The sequence below is a fragment of the Hemibagrus wyckioides genome, linkage group LG18, assembly GCF_019097595.1.
Source record: "Hemibagrus wyckioides isolate EC202008001 linkage group LG18, SWU_Hwy_1.0, whole genome shotgun sequence".
Taxonomy (NCBI): Eukaryota; Metazoa; Chordata; class Actinopteri; order Siluriformes; family Bagridae; genus Hemibagrus; species Hemibagrus wyckioides.
In genome coordinates, this window is record NC_080727.1 from 15,420,806 (window position 1) to 15,442,336 (window position 21,531).

General features: G+C 39.6%; 2 protein-coding genes across 3 annotated transcripts in view; one reads left to right on the top strand and one right to left on the bottom strand.

The window, feature by feature from the left end:
* Nucleotides 1–13,650, top strand: part of LOC131369202 (E3 ubiquitin-protein ligase UHRF2-like) — a 48,270-nt gene extending 34,620 nt beyond the window's left edge. Inside the window, exons 16-18 of one of the 2 annotated variants that reach the window (XR_009207239.1) lie at nt 271–5,902; nt 7,007–7,077; nt 13,008–13,650. Coding sequence is in view for 1 of the 2 variants with exons in the window: in XM_058415685.1 (XP_058271668.1) it covers nt 271–417 (147 nt within the window). In the remaining variant the exon portion in view is untranslated. Of the gene's footprint in view, nt 1–270; nt 5,951–7,006; nt 7,078–13,007 lie in introns of those variants that run through there. The other variant, XM_058415685.1, reaches the window with a different exon arrangement.
* zgc:113162 (uncharacterized protein LOC553743 homolog) lies at nt 5,757–21,419 on the bottom strand. Its single transcript, XM_058415686.1, has 10 exons — nt 20,714–21,419; nt 17,990–18,076; nt 15,848–16,041; nt 14,284–14,405; nt 13,780–13,828; nt 13,003–13,152; nt 11,089–11,262; nt 10,554–10,637; nt 10,349–10,435; nt 5,757–7,594 (listed from the first exon to the last, which is right to left on the bottom strand). Exons 2-10 carry the CDS (start codon nt 18,018–18,020, stop codon nt 7,493–7,495), a joined length of 993 nt encoding a protein of 330 aa, XP_058271669.1. The 5' UTR covers nt 18,021–18,076; nt 20,714–21,419; the 3' UTR covers nt 5,757–7,492.
* Between the last annotated feature and the right edge of the window lie 112 nt (nt 21,420–21,531).

Sequence of the window (21,531 nt, forward strand, 5' to 3'; positions counted from 1 at the left end):
TAAATAAAATATGACAAAATGAAAATAATATCATGTAGTCATTATTATTTTTGGAATTTTTGGCATATTTCAGTGAGTTGTTTTAGTCGATGATGGATAGCTGTAGAGTAGAGAGGTAGCTGAAACATGATAATATTATTGCCTACTATTTTCTACTTGTGCATCTCATATCCTTTTACTTTTCAATGCTGTTTCACCAGGAATTTTTTTCTTTCACAAAGTTGTCCCTGTGAATGATCTTACACTGCTGCTGTGTTGTTGTGATTACAGACCTGCTTACACCGATCGTTCAGAGCTGAAGTGTTCACCTGCCCAGCATGTCGCTACGATTTGGGGAAAGATTACATCATGGTGCTGAATAAAAACCTGCAGCAGCTCCTGGATCAGTTTTTTCCTGGATACAGCAAGGGACGATGAGACGTCACCGGAGATACGGACAGAAATAATCTCCATCCAGCTCAATGGCACTTACACACACACACACACACACACACACACAAAGAGAATCAGTGCACTAGCTCCTACATCCAACATGATAACAAACAAAACACACACACACAATCAGTGCACTAAGACCTACACTCAACATAATAACAAAGCGCACATGTACACACACACACACACACACACACAAAAATGCTTCATGTAGATGTTTCTTTCATTAACACCAGCCTGATACTTGTATCCCAAGGACACCCAGGTCATCACCATGACCACGACCTCTGCTGGTTGTGCGTGGATTTATTCCTTCATACACATCTCTCGATTGAAGGATACACACACAAATTCACAAACACACTCTCTACAAAGGAGCAGCGGAAAACTAGCGACAACTCGTTCCTTTCAACGGATCCGTTAAGGATGGACTAATGGCTAATGCTAATCAAGTGCTAACTGTTGCTAACAGGGGAAAAAATGGCTCACAAATCTCCACAAAAGTGACATAATTTAACCAAACAATGCTAACCCGGCATCAAAGAATCAACGCTAGGGGTGGCTAGTAAGAATAGACGGGTTTTATTTACTGTTAAAACAGGCGTGTAGCTCAGTATCCTTTCGTTATCCGTTAATCCCAGCCAGGTTGATAGCTAGACAACAGATTACTGAATTTCAATTAGGTTAATTGCTTTTATGTTTTGGGATTGCTAAAAATCTACAGCTAGCTGGCTAGCTAACCCTCATGCCTACTTTCTTTCACTTCTCAAATTTCGATTTTTTTATGTTTGACAATAAAAGTTTGTTCAACTTTAATGTTTCACTCAAATTGCCTGGATTAGTATATCGATTAGCATCACAGCTCATACATTATGTAACAAAATAATAGCCAAAGATTTATCTATATGATGGCTGTATCTGTTGGAATACAATAGCCGATCACGCGGATCTGAGCTTGTATACGGAAGAGGGCAGATAGCACTTTTCTCAGAGGAAGCATGTGTTCGGCTCCAGCCTAATATGAGGAGAATAAGAGTGTACTTAATTAGCTGCAGCTAACTAGGTAAAGAATGCTGTAGTGGGATGCTGGTTTATTATGTTTAAATTTGATAAAAGCATTGAGAATGTACAGTCCTAAAGATCGTCCTGGTTGTTTTCCGTTCCAGAACAGACGGACTTGCCAGCAACCCTAGCTGTGCTGTTTTGGGGCTAATATTGGCTAGCTAGCAGCTCAGAGTCAGATATCCTGCAACTTTAAGTTAATGCTAATAATTTAATACTTTGCCAGGATCAGGAAAGGGTGAGATCAGGGTTCTAGGAACATGTAGCGACTGGAAAATTCTTGTGATTTTTGGGAATGTTTGTTGCACCAATGTAGTAATATTTCACAAAACAGTCCTGGTTAGCCAGTCAGCAAGCTAATGCTAGGCGCTTTGATTATTGTTTATTGTTGCTGGGTTAATAATGTTTGGTTAAAATAATCATTGCTTCTACCAGGGACAGTTTTTATTTAAACAATTTTCTAAAATCCACAAAAAATGGTGCAAAAGTCCATAATGGTGAGTTGCGATTGGCTGAGAGCAGCAGGACTCGGGAGTATTTTGTACAGAGGCAGTGGCAATTAACACAGTCTTTCCTTTAGGGTGAAATAAATACAGGGAGAATTTGTCATACAGGTAAACTGCGTCAATATTCAATTCTCAATTCGATGAATAGGATTGAGCAACTGAATAGCAGATAAATTATACAATTATTGTATAGAGGTGCAGTGACTGAACTGGAGTTAAATTCATTCAGTAGTAAAAGCTGATTTAAAGGTTTGGCTGAAAAACATAGCCGATGCCCCAGACTGGGTCCAGTCAGGACACGGCTGTGGTGTAATGTTATCGTGTCATTGATTTTTTTCAGATTTAAATTTAGCCTCAGAGACGTTGCAGTTATTTTTTCTATCACAGACCTGCCAACCTTCATGCAATGTGCATAGGAGTGACGCAGTCTCACATCGGAGTTGTCATTCATTTATTCGTTAATATAAACGGCAGCTAATCAATATATAAATCTGGAATTATATATATATATATATATATATATATATATAATTATATATTATTATATATACATATCCTATATTAAGTGACGGAACGCGTCCCACCCCTCATACTCATCTTTCCACATCTCAACATCTCACGTGAGTAAAAGTTTGGTTCATCTCAATTAAATTTTCACGCACTTTCTGTCATGCTAAATGGAAAAGATGTTTTGTTTTCGTTAATCTAACTTAAACTCTATCAGTGTTCCATTTCCAACGTTACACAAGTATACAAATACACCTAGTAAACATCATGTAATTATCGTTATTCAGAGATGCAACCAAAGGTTTTTCAGCCAAATGAGAGAAAAAAAGGTAGGCTCACAAGGATATGAGAACTCCATAACACACAAATGTAGTTCAATTTCATTCGTATTACGCTTGTAACAGTGGACTTCGCAACCTTACAGAAATAAAGCTTTACAGAAAGCTTGACATGTCTCAGAGGAAGTGCGTGGCTCTTACACTCCCCGATTATTAGCTGTAATGTGACAGAGGAGAGCTGGCTATTGAGTGGAAAATGGTAAATAACCAAAACTCATTGGTTTACCTGCAAACAATTCTGATGTTTTCCATTAAGCCAGAAACAAAAGACTCAAACAAATACTGCATACCAGTAATGACCTTGATAGCTAATATATCCATGATACCATAAGTTTTTGTCTCATGTCTGTATCATCATTATGAATAAGATCCAGTGATAGTTTCTATATCACTGTTAATACACTTGTTAGCTATATTAATTCCAGATATATATTTATACATTTATCCCTAATGATCAAGCCAGAGGCAACGAAAAACTCCCTGAGACGCCATGAGGAAGAAATCTTGATAGAAACCAGACTCCAACTTCTATGACACATTAATGGTAATGAATATTTGAAACTTATTATAAATCAGGCTGCACGTATATACAGGGTTTTACAGTAACTACCAGGCAGTTTGGGGAGAAAGTTTATAGGCACACTTATTAATGGGCTACTTACACACACACACTTCCGCCTTTTGACCTAAACAGCACTTCTACTTTTGGCTCATCTACTATAATGTCTCTGTTTTACAGCTAGTGTCTGCAGCAACTCTCAAAAAATGATCATATATGTAAGAACTGTACGACTGGAAAAAAAACCCAAAAGGTAGATGGTGCTCCTTTGCTGTTCTGCCAAATGTAAACAATCCTCCTGGAGACATGAGATCCACACTGTATCAGAATGGAAGAGTAGTAGCTTTGTGCTGTTTGGAACTTGTTCCTTGCAATCAGTAGAAAGAAATTGTGCTTGAAAAACCTTTCTGTTGTCTACATCTCAACTAAAATAGACAGCAGCTTGTCCTCATCAGCCCCTGGTGTTTACCGTAAAAACCCTGTATGTGCTCACTCCCGCTTCTACTTTAGACACATGATTTTTTTTGTGTATGAATAATGCAGGATTACGCATTGTTCCTCTTCAGGTTGGCAGGTCTGTGATTGATTATTTGAGATTAAGCTACAATGAGTTCTGGAGCTTTATAATAGTGTTCTAAGAAATGAAGGCAAACTAAACATCACTTTTGGATTATGAGCCATTCAATATCTGATCTAGATCAGACTTTTTTTGCCCTGTTTCCGCAAACGTCACAAAACCACTTGCTGTTATTATCCACACAAAGTCCAGAGAGGTTACGCAGTATTATTACTTTTCTGTCCGGATCATCTCAACTTTTCATTACGTTATTGGCTAAAAGAGGACATCTCAAGCTAACAGATATAACAGTTACATAATCAATCGCATCTGATCTTTAGTTTTCCATTGTTTTTAACCGTTCATTATTGCCGTCATTTTAAAATACGAACGAACATTTGTATGGAGTTATTTTATTACTTGTGAAATGTACTGTAAAAAAAAAAAACAAAAAAAAAAAAAAACATTTTTATGAATTGAAAATTCATTATGATATTAGAAAACTGTAATTGCAATTTCACAGTTACATGTGTTTATTTACAGCATTTTATACTTTTATTACATTCAGATTAAGTGTCGCAGTTTATCCATTTACGCAATACGTACAGCTCTGAGAAAGACAGCCAATGGGACAGCACCGGGGAGTTAAAGAGGGTGGGGCTAATGCAAAAAAAAAAAATGAAATAATAATGACAATTATAAACAAAATCATACGCAAAAAGTACAGGTTTATGTACATATAGAGTTGTGATTCCTAAAATAACATTATTACTTAAAAAAAGAAATGTGATGTTTTGTTGTTTGGACTTTTGTTCATCATTACCAATGCATAGCCTCACTGGACTTCAATAGGTCTTTTATTTTCCAGCAAAAAAAAGTCCATTTTTCTTGCACACAATGGAAAAGTCAACATTATGGTGAATAGTGTTAAAACATGTAGTCCCATGGCCAGCATTATGTCAGCATCATGGTCCCAATGAGTGACAGGCATAACTGGGTCATCAAATGGGGGGCGGGGCTTAAGTTTAAATTTGATCAGCCAATTGCAGACTTCAATTTGTGACATTGCCTTTTTTAATAAAAAATAATTTTTACATTTTTGATTCGGTGGAATCACAAAATACCGGGTTCGACATAACGTTAGCCGCGGCAGAACCTATTTTGCTAGCATCAGCACAGTCCTGTTTTCATGTAGCTTGCTAGTTAAGCAGATGCAGGAGAACCGTTATGTTTTATAGTAAAAAGGAAAAACATTTACAACTGGCTAATCGGATGTAACTTATGCTACGCCCCTGTGGTCATGGCGACACATGACACTGCAAAACCAGGATTTGAGCCCGTGTCTCTTGTTCTCACTCGTGTGTTTGTCTCCTAAATCGTCTGTCCTGTTCGTGGAGGGAGAGAGCATGTGATTTTTTTTTTTTTTTCAGTTTATTTTTGTTTGAAAGAGTTACCTGATAAAACTGCTTCATAAACTGCTCTACTGTCTCTGTAGCTAAATGTGATTTGCAGCCTGATTTTTCCTTTATTTCCCCTTCGAAAAAGATTCTTTTGAGTTACCCTTGCAATAGTAGGTGATGCTAGTAAACCCCTTTTGTGAGTTTCACTCTCTCTCGCTCTCTCTCTCTCTCTCTCGTCGGTTCTCTCTTGTTCTAGTTCTAGTTCCCGTTCTGCCGCTTTGCTTTTCGGCCTTCATGTCTGTTCTGTTTCGCAGCACGTACTGAAGAAGGAGAAGACTTTTAAACAATGTAAAAACAGTCGATGTGTTATTCTCACGAGCGCTGATCACGACCTTGTTTTTTTTTTTTTTTTCTAGTGTTTAATCCCTGGTTTATGTTCATCATCAGTTCTGTTGATGTGGCAAACACTTACCTAATGACGCACAACCTGCCTCAGCAGCAACATGGCTTCATATTGTGATCCCAAAATTTTATACATGGTATTATACTTGATATGTACCTATTAAATATTTTGATTTCAGAAATAACGTCCGGTTGTTTTTGGATGTGTTTTGTGTGTCAAGGGAAATCAAGCAGCCATGTGGACAACTTTACTCTAAATGTAGTTAGAGAACTAAGTTATGATGCCTCAGTATGTAGCTATATAGCTAACAAGTAATAGAAATTTACAGCTACCAGTTTTTGTGAGTGTAAATCATCACATGTACGTTAAACTCCCAGTGATTACACACACACATGAAACACTCCTGATAGAAATGTGTGGACTGGAAATAACTGAAAAAAACCAACCATGTATTATTTATTTCTTACACCCTCGCTCCTCAGCGCCGTTCTAACAGTAATCGTCTTTTTGATCATAGCTGTTACTGAAATCATTCTGGGTTACGGATTTTGTTCCACATTTGGTCAAAAAAGGCTATTTTCACCTGAACAGTGCAGAAGGGTAAACAGTGAAATAACAGCATTCGGAACAAGAAAAAGTCTTGGTTACCATGGAAACAGTAGCTGCAACAAAAAGGGGGTGATGTGTAAATTATTGAGAAAGTGTAAGATGGAGTCTGGCTAGAGAAGGACATTTACAGCAGTATTACTCGGCAGGACAACGTGAAGAATCAGAGAAAATTCAACTTGAAAACATGAGAGACGCAAAACATGAAAAATGTTCATTAGATGACTTGAGCTCACGAAATAGAAAAATGTGTGATGCGAGAAATCTGATGTAAACCAGCAGAGTTTCAATTCCGTTCTGAAGGCAGCATTGGGGGGTGTGTGTGTGTGTGTGTGTGTGTGTGTGTGTGTGTGTTGCAGACTCTGGCACCTCCTGGTGGTAATCACAGTGAAACTAGTCTTTAAGAAACAGTGTTTGAAATCACACACTGATGGTTTACTTGCTGTTTCATCACTGAGTGCCTGGAGATTTCAGCCATTATTTAATACTTTGTCTGAACAAATTTCTGCACCCTCTTGAAGATGGTTCAAACTATAATAGAGTATGTTAAACATTACATTGAAATCTTTAGAGAAGGATCATAATGATCACAGTTCACTGCAATTAACAGATCTTACTTGTTTCTTCATTTCAGGATGGGCCTGAAATAAGCTCCACCCCAATTTGAAGCAGAGCTGCTCAGTTACGCACTTCTCCTTAAAAGAGGTAACTTACAAGAAGTACATCATTTCAGCTGGGGGGGAAAAGAGTTAACAGGACTGTCAAAAGTGTTTTTATTAGCCTTCACCTCACAGGATCATGTGTTCGTGTTTGAATCATACAAGACGGGTGAACTGTTCAAGGTTACGCCCACCCACACAATCAAATCAGTCACTGAAACATTTGAACATAAATACTAGTTCAGTCACTTTAATTCCAGCCTCCTGCAGTAAACCCTGATTAGTCTGCAGGAGGAATGGCGTATTGGTCCGGTTCCTTAAACACACAAGTCCTCAAAGATAGATGAAAGCACGCTGCATACACTTCACTCGCAGAATCAACATCCATCACTGACAGGTTTAAAAGCCTGGTCCTGTCTATCACTGCACGTCTGTAATGTCTGTAAACCTGAGGTCCGAGATCATCCTGAGGTCAGGGGGCAATCTAGAGACTCCAGACTCTCTGCAACATCCTCTAGCTTTTCCAGTAGGTCAGCAAAGGATGGCCGCCGATATGCGTCCATCTGAATACAAAGGAGAATTTATCGGTTTAGCATCAAACTAAATTCTGTCTGCTTTCAGAAAAAAAAAATCGACGTTTATATTTATTATGCTGCATCAAGTTCAGTACTTTTCACCTCATTAGCATTTTGCTCCAGAGACTAAAACATCAACAAAGCTTCTGTTTACTGGACCATTAACTTTCTGTTCATTTCACTGAAGTAGCTCAGAGCTTCATTTTCACAGGGTTTAGCACAGGCCCTTATCCTGAGCCACTTTCAAAAGTGCTTTGTACTCTCTATCAAAAACACAGTTTACTAAGTAACTCCAAACACTCTTGGAGGAGGTTATTAAATATAAAAGGTGTTGATTCACAGGCTTGATGAAGTGGTAGGTCTTTAGTCAATATTTGAATACTGCAAGCGACTTCAGACAACCAAGGGAAGTTTATTCCACCACCTGGGTGCCAGGACAGAGAAGAGTCTTCATGCATGTCTTCCTAGTATTTTGAGGGATGGTCCGGTCGAGCCGTTCTAGAGAGCATGGTGTGTTAAATGCTTTAAGGTATGTGGATGCTAGTCCATGGAATAGCTTTGTAGGTAAACATAAGTGCTTCAAGTCTGATGCAGTAAAATAATCCAGCAATGGGATTAGAGTAATCTGGATCAACTGCACTCTGGATGGTGCGCTGAAGGCATACCTGTCAGGAGTGAGCTGTAAGAGTCCAGTCTTCAGATGACCTGATTGATCAAGCACCTGATGTAGACAGGAAAGGCCAGTTGCTGTAAAGGAGAAACCTACACGACTGAGTCAGGTTATCGATGCTAGATGAGAAGGATGGTTGTAAATGTCGTCCAGGGAAATCATAAGATCTTGACATGGAGATGTGTCCACAGAGATGTGCTGAAAGGTGAAGGAGAATGATGACCGAGGACTCTTTGGCTGTTCTAGTGGCATGAAGCTTCTCACTAACAGCCACAAGGGTGGTTTCTGTATAGTGTGCAGCTTTAAAGCCAGACTGGTTAGGATCTTGGATCTAGAGAGACATCTGATATAATACATAACAGATTCAATAACTTTGGAAAGAAGTTAGAGGATGTAAAACACGCAGATGGTGGATGATGTCTGGGGTATCTAGAGTAGGCTTATTGTCTTGAAGGCAGCTGGTACATGACCAGATATTATGGTCTCATTTATAATGGAAGTAATATTTGTTCAGAAACAGTGACACAAACAATGTGCAACATGCAATGTGGAAAACAAACTTCCACAAATTTTCCTTATTGTCTCTCTGTGCTGTCTTTCTGTACCATCCCTCCATACTGTCTCTCTATACTTTACCAGCATACTGCCTTAACACATGCATCATTTCAAAATGCCGACACGCCATACTGGTTCATTGTACCATCTCTCTGTACTGGTTCACCGTACCATCTCTCTGTACTGGTTCATTGTACCATCTCTCTGTACTGGTTCACCGTACCATCTCTCTGTACTGGTTCATTGTACCATCTCTCTGTACTGGTTCACCGTACCATCTCTCTGTACTGGTTCACCGTACCATCTCTCTGTACTGGTTCATTGTACCATCTCTCTGTACTGGTTCACCGTACCATCTCTCTGTACTGGTTCATTGTACCATCTCTCTGTACTGGTTCACCGTACCATCTCTCTGTACTGGTTCATTGTACCATCTCTCTGTACTGGTTCACCGTACCATCTCTCTGTACTGGTTCACCGTACCATCTCTCTGTACTGGTTCATTGTACCATCTCTCTGTACTGGTTCACCGTACCATCTCTCTGTACTGGTTCATTGTACCATCTCTCTGTACTGGTTCACTGTACCATCTCTCTGTACTGGTTCACTGTACCATCTCTCTGTACTGGTTCACCGTACCATCTCTCTGTACTGGTTTACTGTACAATCTCTCTGTACTGGTTTACTGTACAATCTCTCTGTACTGGTTCACTGTACCATCTCTCTGTACTGGTTCACTGTACCATCTCTCTGTACTGGTTTACTGTACAATCTCTCTGTACTGGTTCACTGTACCATCACTCTGTACTGGTTCACAGTACAATCTCTCTGTACTGGTTTACTGTACAATCTCTCTGTACTGGTTCACAGTACAATCTCTCTGTACTGGTTTACTGTACAATCTCTCTGTACTGGTTCACTGTACCATCTCTCTGTACTGGTTTACTGTACAATCTCTCTGTACTGGTTCACAGTACAATCTCTCTGTACTGGTTTACTGTACAATCTCTCTGTACTGGTTTACTGTACAATCTCTCTGTACTGGTTCACTGTACCATCTCTCTGTACTGGTTCACTGTACCATCTCTCTGTACTGGTTCACTGTACCATCTCTCTGTACTGGTTTACTGTACAATCTCTCTGTACTGGTTCACAGTACAATCTCTCTGTACTGGTTTACTGTACAATCTCTCTGTACTGGTTCACAGTACAATCTCTCTGTACTGGTTTACTGTACAATCTCTCTGTACTGGTTCACTGTACAATCTCTCTGCATCATCTCATTGTACCGTCTCTCTATACTGTATCACCATGCTGCCTCAACGCATCATCTCAATGTACCATCTCTCCATATTATCTCACGGTCTGTCTCCATACTATCTCTCCATACTATCTAGTGCATCATCTCTCTGTACAATTTACTGTCTTTCTCTGAACCGTCTCTCTCTAATGCTTACTGCACCATCACTCCATGCCTTCTCACAGCACCATTTCTCTCCATCATCTCTCCTGCTTACCTGACAGCAGTTGGCTGAGAGCTCCAGAACTTTCTGTGGACATCCCAGTACCAGCTCACTGAATGCCACCACATCCAGACCAAAGTCCTGAAGAGAAGAGAAACACAGATGTCTGTAAAATATTACGTGTGTGTGTGTGTGTGTGTGTACACAAGAATGAATATGAGAGTGTGTCTGAGTGTTTGAGTGTGTGCTGGCTTTTTACCTGTGTTCTTGGCAAAATTTCCGGGTCAGCAGGAATTCTAGCCAGAATCTCACACAGCATGATCCCAAAGGAGAAAACGTCCACCTGTGATTGGTCAAAGGGTTTGGATGACACTGAGTATGTCTAATTAATTTCAGCATCTTAAGACAGATACACTGACAGGAAGGACAGTAAAGATGATACATGGGGTATACATGGGGTCTGATCTGTCAATCATCCACTATTGACCAATCAAAATTTAGTTCTATGAATTGTGTTTTGCTACTGAGCTCTAATGCACATATTCTTAGTACATATTAGCACATGGCAAGCTGGTTAGTTAATTGCTAGTAAACTGGGTCACATTAGTCACATGACCTGTCCAGACATCAGCTTGTTTACTAGCAAATTCTGTCTCAGTTTACATTCTCATTTTCTCACTGAGACAAATCAGTGACAAGCAGCACAAATTAACTATGTAGTGCCCTTTGATGTTTATCATAACAGACTGTAATAGGTTCAACCCACGAACACACACACACATGCACACACACACCTTGCGGTCATACGGTTCCCCTCTCAGCATCTCGGGGGCCATCCAGAATGCAGAACCCACCAAGGACATCTTTCTGTCAGGACTGTTGACAGGAAGCTCCACCACCTCTCGGGCGAGGCCGAAATCTGTCACCACTGCCTCTCTGCCCTGTGCTGTGACTCGGATCAGGCAGTTCTGCAAACGTGAGTTCAGATTTCATAGATAGAGACACGCAGACAGGACGGAAACAGCAGCATCAGGTTCTTCTCTGCCAAATATTATGACTTCATGATCAACTAGACGGATGGAGAGACAGAAATATTGCTTTGTCTAACTTTATATCTGTTGTAATGCTGATATGTGTAATACCACTGAACCACCACAAGAGGGAAGTGATGTTTTGGGGGGGGGTTACACTTTTTTTTTCTTTACACTTTTGTGAACTCCACCTGTCGATTATCCATCTGCCACTGGAAAAATGTTCATTACCAACATGTTAGACAGACAACATGCAGAAAGACACTCCTCCCTGTCAGAAGTTCTGTTTCTCCTGTCCACAGACAAATAATACACAACTCACTTCACAAAAACAAACGAAACAGTGTTCCCCTGTCCACAGTTTGTTTCTTTCATTTTTAGCCTTGTAGATCTAACGCAAATCTAATGAAAACCTGGAGACCCGGTTTATTGTGTAACTGGTATGCATCTCAAGGACAGCACTTTGTTTCCACTTCCAACAGAGACGGAAACAGAATCCATCCTGCTTGTTTAAATAATAAAATACACACTGACGCTTCTCTGTGCGGAGCCGTCGTCCGGCACCATGGTGAAATCTGAACCTGGAACAACAACGAGCCGGCTAATGAACTGCACACGACCCTGCGTGTTTGGCTTACGTATCTTCTTATCTATTCTCACACCACAGTGCTGCTGAATTCTGGATTCTGGTTGATTAATGTCATATAACAGCAGCTCTGGCAGTGGTACTGTTTTTGTTCTTCAAATCTGTTTTTACATTCAGATTTTCCTACGTCTTCCCTTCCACTCTGGGACTTGTATATTATTCTTTTTCTCTTGAAGCACTAACTGCTAGCTAGAATTGCTATCGCTGGCTTAGCTAGTTAGCTTACACGATAGCTAGGCTCTTGTTTCCCATCTTGATTACTGCTCACACCAGCTCACTCAGAGCCATTATCACTACATGGGGCAAGCTTGTTCTTCAGTCCCTTGCCCTACTGCCAACTAAACATCCATTAAAGTGGCCATTCATCAGCTGCACCATTGTTAACGTGTTTAGAGCTGTGCTCCACTCCTTTCCTCCCCATATCCTCTTATAAACAGAGGTGTGCGAGACTGATCCAGCAACCAGAGACACTAAAGCCTGTCTACACACCAGCACCAGCATTTAAAATGTCTCCAAACCACCGGCTTCTGAACTTTAGGGCATAAATGTACACAGAGTGGCACATTACACATGCAAATGAAACAAATTAGAGTTTATTTGATATGCAAACGTGTAAGGAAAAATGCTAATCACAGTTTCATTTCATCCCGTCATATACAACATCTTATTAATTGTGTATAGAGACATTAGGAAGAAAAATGAAAGCTCGGAAGCAAGGAACAGAGATAACTGGTGCCTCTGGTCAGTGTACATAGGTAGTACAATTAGTCTGCTGTGCTTTGCTCTGTCAACAAAGCTAAAGCAAAGCCTAGCATGGAGCATGGGAATCAGACAAGCATTTTACATAGCGATGAGTACATTATTTCCTTTGTGTTTATCTAGTAAAGCTTTTGAAGCTTTATGTAGTTGCTATTGTTTCTCATCAGGACTAAACAAGAATACTGGACAGTACAAGAACACTCACGAGCAACAGGAATAACTTTTCATTGACATTTCTCAGGGTTGTGTGTGTGTGTGCTCTGTGTTCTGACCTTAGAGTTCAGGTCTCTATGGTAGATGTTCCTGGAGTGGAGGTACGTCATTCCTCTGCAGATGTCACAGGCCAGTTCAACTTTCTCTCTCCAACACAGTGAGATGTCACTGCTTGCCAAGAGCTCCTCCAGACAGCCGCCGCTTACATACTGTGTGTACACACACACACACACACACACACACACCTTGATATAGAAACCTAACCAGGCCTTTATACGCTTCTCATTTCTTTAAAAGCAAGACATACACCACTAATTATTAAACGCATTTCAATGTGTCCTCTTTAGACATCTGTCCTCTCTCCTGTCCGTCCTAAATTAAGGTTCTGTCACATTTGTCCAGCTTTAGGATAGCATTTGTCACCTACACAGTTATATACATTATGAATGAATAGAAACTAAGAAATAATTATAATATGGAACAGAATTTGATGCAGAGTTACGTTCACTGTTGTAACAGTATCCAGAAGGAAAAGTGATGTACCAAAGGTGCAGAAGTGTTACATGTAGTAACTGTGTAACATGCAGTGTGCAGAGTGTATACTCTGAATATTAACTTCATTTTGTGGACCCAGGTTTGGATCTGGATGTTGATTTGCCTTTTCTGTATGAACTTTATGAAATTTTGCATTAAATACACATTTTGCACATGGTTCCCTTTGAATCCTGTATGTTACACACTGTAGCATGAATTAATAAAGAGCTTCTAGACTACTGTAGAGCAGAATATAATGATGTGCATGTCTTTAGATTTAGATTAAAATAAATAAAACTCACCTCGAGGATCGGGTGTAGCTTATTCTCTTGGACACAAATCCCCAGATACCTTCAGAAAAGATACAAGACATTTTTATTCCTGACAGTCATAGACAATTTATATTCTATTTTATATTCTATAATCACGCAATTGATGCGAGTTGCAGTGTAAATATTAAGAAATCTTGATATTGTTGTTAATTTACGACTACGTTAAAACCTCATGCACGAAACACGTCTCATCTGCTCTGAGATCTGATACAGTATTTGTGTACAGGAACACTGAACATTTTTTCTTTTGACCTAACTGCTGCATTTAGGCTAAACTGAATTTCCAATCAAAGGGAGACAGTTATCAACACACAAAAAGCTGAGTAGATTCTGATCATCAAATTAGCGCAAATCATGAGCTTGTTAAGTGCATGAAGTAAAGGAATAATGAAATATTTGTAGTGGCAAAGACTTACTGGCTACTACAAATATAAAACTGATACAGTGAACACATCATCTGCTTTGTTGACTCACTTCACCACATTGGGGTGTGAGAGTTTCTGCAGGAGGCTGATCTCCCTCATGATGCTTTCCTGATCCACGTCGTTCTTGTAAACCTTCACCACCATCACCTTCGCTGTGGTGTTATGCATCACCTGTTGCACATAAGAAATAGCTCTGAGAGTCTGGATCCATGGTTCCTACTGTATGATGTCATAAGCTCTGAGTATCGGTCAGTCCTGGAGAAGAATTCAGCACCTGAGTGTTAATAAGCTTTACTCTGGGTGTGTAACTGTAAGTTACATTTATAGCTCATCAGTGACTTCACTACACAGTTATTTTACATTTCTGAGACATTTATAAACTATAAATAGATGAAAATAATATACATTTTACCATTTACAGTATACTGTACTCACTTTTAATGGTGTAGAAATTCCACAAACAAGCTACTGCCTATGTTACTGCAGATATAACCAGTCAGCCCTCATCAGCCTTTCTTTCTCTCTCTCTCTCTCTCTCTCTCTCTCTCACACACACACACACACACATTTCTGGCATTTGGCAGATGCCCTTATTCAGTGCAACTTACATTTTATACAACTGAGCAGTTGAGGATTAAGAGGCAATGACTGATGGCAAATGTATATACTTCTATATAAAATAAAACATGAATTTAATTCAGATAAACAATAAGCCTAACATACAAATTTCTGAAACACAATATAAATTCGATTCGATTTTACATCACTAATTCAGATCAGCAAACGTTAGTGTTACAGACGTGATGCCATACCGATCCGGCCCTAAGGACGGCTCTGTGATGTATATCGTAGACTTCCTAGTTTTAGTAAGAGTGTCTGAGGTTTTACTGAACTGAAAATAATGATAACTGTGGATATAAATGAGCATGTCCAGTCATATATTCTGTTTGTGCATCACATGTGTTATACCACTGCATGATGTCATTGAGTCCTTCGGTGTAGTGAAATAACACACTGAGGTGACTGAAGTGCATTATTATCTTTAGAAACATGCTGTTTTCAGGATTAAGCAGCTGCATGATACACACAGAGACCAAAGCCAAAACAACTGGAGACATGAGGACATTGTCTTCACTCTGAACTCACAAACTGGTCAAAGAACACAACAACCATATGTCCTGCTCCTCTGTCACCTTTAGACTATTGATTATAAATACAGATTTTAGACATCACAGTACACGTAAGAGGGGAAAGTTCAAATATACAAAGAAAATTATTATTATTATTATTATTATTATTATATTTTATTCAAATATAATATATATATAATAATATATAATAATAAATGGCACAGTCTAAAACTTTATTTTTGTATATATAGATTTTCATTTTACTAGTGAAAAATTAACCATAAATATATATTATTATTATTTTTTCTGTCTTAACACAAGTGCCCAAATTTATATTTTTAAAATGTTAATGCTTTACAGTGAAATCAGTATCTCTGTAATTTAACAATTATTTATTTTTATTTAACAGTCACAGCGGCTACTTAGAGGGCAAAAAAAGGGTGTTAAAGGTTAAATGGTAATGTGTAATCTGTGTGTTTGTACCTTGTAGACTTTAGAGAAAAAGCCACTCCCTATGAGCTCGGTGCTGAAATCCTCCCAGAAGTGCAGTTTGCAGACACGGGTACGAAGGCAGCTCTGGCTCTCGGCCTGACAGTACGTATCTGTACACTCACTGAGGAGGGTGGGTCTGCCAGGCTCGGGGGACACGCCCACATCAGATACACCTGTGATTTCATCTACAAAGCACAGACATGACCGAGATTGTCAATAAACACTGTGTGACAGGAGCACTGAAAAAAACCCTACTTACTTTACCCTTAACTAAAAAGATGACACCACTCTGACATTTATTCCATCAATCAGTGGCTTATCGCATTACACTAGGACAGATCTCAAACAAACCCCAGCCAATTTTGCAATGACTTTAGACTGAGAGATACTGATGCCACATGTCCTTTACTATTATGGACAATTACTGAGGCCAAACATCCTTTCATATCATGGACAAATACTGAGACCACACCTCCTTTACTACCATGGACAGATACTGAGGCTACACCTCCTTCAATGAGATACAGATACAAAGGCCACAGCTCCTTCAGTGATAGATACAGATACAGAAGCCACACCTTCACTAATATGCACAGATACAGAGGCCACACCTCCTTCAATGAGAGATACAGACACAGAGGCCACACCTCCTTCAATGAGATACAGACACAGAGGCCACACCTCCTTCAGTGAGAGATACAGACACAGAGGCCACACCTCCTTCAATGAGATACAGATACAAAGGCCACAGCTCCTTCAATGATAGATACAGATACAGAAGCCACACCTTCACTAATATGCACAGATACAGAGGCCACACCTCCTTCAATGAGAGATACAGACACAGAGGCCACACCTCCTTCAATGAGAGATACAGACACAGAGGCCACACCTCCTTCAATGAGAGATACAGACACAGAGGGCACACCTCCTTCAATGAGAGATACAGACACAGAGGGCACACCTCCTTCAATGAGAGATACAGACACAGAGGCCACGCCTCCTTCAATGAGAGATACAGACAGAGGGCACACCTCCTTCAATGAGAGATACAGACACAGAGGCCACACCTCCTTCAATGAGAGATACAGACACAGAGGGCACACCTCCTTCAATGAGAGATACAGACACAGAGGCCACACCTCCTTCAATGAGAGATACAGACACAGAGGGCACACCTCCTTCAATGAGAGATACAGACACAGAGGCCACGCCTCCTTCAATGAGAGATACAGACACAGAGGCCACACCTCCTTCAATGAGAGATACAGACACAGAGGCCACACCTCCTTCAATGAGAGATACAGACACAGAGGCCACACCTCCTTCAATGAGAGATACAGACACAGAGGCCACACCTCCTTCAATGAGAGATACAGACACAGAGGCCACACCTCCTTCAATGAGAGATACAGACACAGAGGCCACACCTCCTTCAATGAGAGATACAGACACAGAGGCCACACCTCCTTCAATGAGAGATACAGACACAGAGGCCACACCTCCTTCAATGAGAGATACAGAGACAGAGGCTACACCTTCTTTCCTAAGACTCAGACACTGAACTTGTTTCACCAGAAGTAAAATGCAAAGGTCATACCCCTTCAAATAAATAAGCAATATAATTATTGTTATGAGATAAACGATGAATTCAAACAATTAGTCAAGTCAGTTAAATAAATTAACCCTGTAACTGACAATGATGCATCGGTGTAGGCCACATGTTTACCAAGGCTACAAGAGCTCAGTCGGTCTGTCTAGCTAGCAAACAGCCTGCTCTTACATATGAAGTTTATGTGAAGTTACTGCTAATTTTTTTTTCTATAAATCAAGAATAAATCTTAAGACAGGAAACAGTTAAAAAGTCAAATGAGGCTGCGAAACAAGCAAGGTGTAGAGACTAGAGGTCACACCTCCTTCAATAACAGTAAGAGAGATTAAAAATAGCAATAGACAGAAAGACCTGAGGCTTCAGGTAATTGTTTTGAGGCAGCCCCTGGTTTCTCTATGGTTTGTGGAGTTCTGTGGTACGCATTTTACTTTTTACTGGTTAAATGGTCCGTCAACCTAAAAAACCCTGGCTGGAATGATGGTGAGAATAAAGGAAGTAAACGATAGAAATATGTTACTCACTCCAGCTATTCAGCAGATTATTCATGTGCATGGTGGCAAGGTGAAAAGTCTACATCTCACTCTCAGCTTCAGTCTGACTCACAGCAGCTGAAACACACCAAACATTCAAAGAACCATTACAAAATGCTAAGAACATACATTTTGCTCCGTCACTATCAATGTGTTTACAATATGTTCTGTGTACTTTTTTTTAATTCAGTAGTAAGCGAACTGTTAGCATTGGCATCCATCTGTATGTTGGTGCCATTACTTTTGGGGTACTAGCTACTGAAGATTTCAAATGTGTAAATATTTATATTAGTTATCTGCATTAATTTAAAGATATTGCTCTTTGGCCAAAAAAAAGGTACTTAAAGGTGAGTGTTTACCTCAGACATACACCGACCAGGCATAACATTATGACCACCTCCCTAATATTGTGTTGGTCCTCCTTTTGCTGCCAAAACACCCCTGACCCGTCATGCACTGTGACACCTTTCTATCAGAACCAGCATTAACTTCTTCAGCAATTTGAGCAACAGTAGCCTGTCTGTTGGATTGGATCACACGGGCCAGCCTTCGCTCCCCACGTCCATCAATGAGCCTTGGCCGCCCATGACCCTGTCGCAGGGTCACCACTGTTCCTTCCTTGGAACACTTGTGATAGATACTGACCACTGCAGACCGGGAACACCCCACAAGCGCTGCAGTTTTGGAGATTCTCTTTTCCAGTCGTCTAGCCGTCACAATTTGGCCCTTGTCAAACTCACTCAAATCCTTACACTTGTCCATTTTTCCTGCTTCTAACACATCAACTTTGAGGACAAAATGTTCACTTGCTGCCTAATATATCCCACCCACTAACAGGTGCCATGATGAGGAGATAATCAGTGTCTTTCACTTCACCTCTCAGGGCTCATAATGTTATGCCTGATCGGTCTCAAAATCACAAATAGATTATAATCTGAAAAGTTCAAATAGACTCCGATCTTAATTTCACTAACCAAAATTAAAGTGAATTAAAAGAATAAAAGCTTCATTTTTAGGTATCTTAAACCTAAAGTTGAATTTAAACAGGGACTACTGCAGTGGTCTTGTCACAGGTTTTCAGACACGAGCACATCACTATAATTCTCACCTGATCACACAAGATCCGGTTTATAATGCATTAAATAATATACAGCTCTGGAAAAAAATCAGTGCAAAATAATCAGTTTCTTATGTTTTTTTTCTTACAGGTGCATGTATTGGTGAGATGAAGAGTTTTGTTTTATTTTTTGTGAACTGCTGACAATATTTCTCCTAAATTCAAAATATAACTATTGTTATTTATAGTGTATATTTAAGGGAAATGACAACACATCAAAATAACCCAAGATCATACAGAGCTTTAATAACTCAAATAAAACAAAATGCAAACAAATTGTAAACAAATTGTGTTAATGCTTTGGCTAAATAGCATTAAGAAATCAGTATTTGGTGGAATAACCCCGATTTGCAGGCGTTTCGGCTCCATGCTCTCCACCAGTTTTTCACATTGCTGTTGGGGAACTTTATACCACTCTTTTTGCAAAAAAAAAGCAAACAGCTCAGCTTTACTTGATGGTTTGTGACCAATCCATCTTCCTCTTGATGACATTCCAGAGGTTTTCAATATGGTTCACATCTGGAGATTGGTCAGTGGTCTCTCTTTTTTTTTTTTTTTTTTCCAGAGCTGTATATCACTGGAGATGTAAACCACACACATTATAATATAATGAAATATATTGATCAGTCAGATGATAGGACTAGAGGATTTCAGATGTAGTATACAAATCTCAGGCATGATCATATATATACTGAAAAGCTTTCAGGTTCTCATGTGATGTTGATTGAAATCCTACACTAATTATTTAATCATAGCCATATTTCTTTCTCCTTTATTCATTTATTTATCGATCTAACATCGATGTTTATATCTGTGTAAAGTGAATGTATAGTAGAGGTACAGTACAGTACACACAAGGCTATAAGTGTTTTTGGCTTGTTTTTAAGGGAACACAGTATCCACTACGTGGATTAATAGTGAGATTACTTTATTAATTATTTTTTATCTTTATTTCAATCAATTCTTTTTTTCCAAATTCACTCTTTATTACCTAACTCTTACCGTAAACACAGGGTAAAGGGTAGAGCCCACAGAAGATGTACTTATTACCTTAATAACACATTATGTGTATTTTTTCTGCCTTTTAGAAGTCTAGACTGTAAGAAAAACAGTCTGTAGTCAGTATATCGATAACTATTTTTATACAAACATTACACTAATGGTTTAATTCACTTCTGCACATCACTTCACAATCCTTCCAGATATAATGTCCAAGATATCCCCGTCCTCCACATTGAAGAGTTCTCTCTGCTTTCATACTCCTGAAGCAGTGTTAATGAGCTATTCTTTAAATCAGGAAAAGGCTCAAATGGTCAGGAACAGGACAGTAAGGAATTTTTAGGGAAATTTTTGGGCTTTTATAACACACACAAACTGCACAACTGAGAGAGAGAGAGAGACAGCTCTTCATGGACACACAGTACCTCAGGCTCGTGTTTCATTCACGTGAAAAAAGAGACTTTTATCACGAATAAATCACCAAGGTATGAATCTAAAAAGTTTATACAGGCTCGTAAATTGTTTTAACAACAAAGAACACTGTTATTAAAAAAAATACAAAAAACAATAAAAATATACATAAAGCGTTTAATACTCACGGGACAGAGTTTCCTCTGAACGGACCGTCGTGTAGGATGAACTGAACTGCGTCTCATAATAAATAAACAACACACGCGTGCGCGCGCACACACTCTCACACTCCTCCCCGCATCTAACCAGTCAATGGCCTGGTCTCTCTCCCTTGCGCGCGCATGGTTGCTCGTGGTGACGCAGGCACGCGCTTCATCGTCTCTCCGGTATGTTTAATGTGATTATTCAGTTTATTTGAGCTGAGGTGATTTAGAAAGACTCACACCTGCCCTGTGCATGAGGTCTCACAATAATGGCAAAATAAAATACTACTGCTCATTATACTACGGCAGCATGGTGTTAAAGGGGTGGCATCTCAGCACGTGGTTTACATTTGGGGGAAAAATCTAAAGTGAGAATGAAAATAAAGAGTGCAGAGCAGGTATGTGGTAGCTTAGTGGTTAGGTTTTGGGTTACTGGTCAGAAGGTTGAGTTTGAATAGCAGGTCCACCATGCTGCCAGTGCTGGGCCCCTGAGCAACTCTGTTATATAAAATGAGACAAGTTGCTCTGGATAAGGGCCTCTGCCAAATGCCAGAAATGTAGAGTGTCTCAATCATATTAGTGTCTTTGGGACAATACTCTGGATGTTCATGAGTGGCCTAGCAAACGCACAGACCTAAAGCTCCATATGGAGATGCTCCGGTTCATATGCCACTCATCCATTCTTAAGGAACTTGAGAGGTTCTGCTAAGTATAATAGAACAATGGCAGGTGTGCAAAACTTGTAGACTGACCCAAAATGACTTGAAGCTGTAAATGCTGCCAAAGTACCAAATAAAGGATCT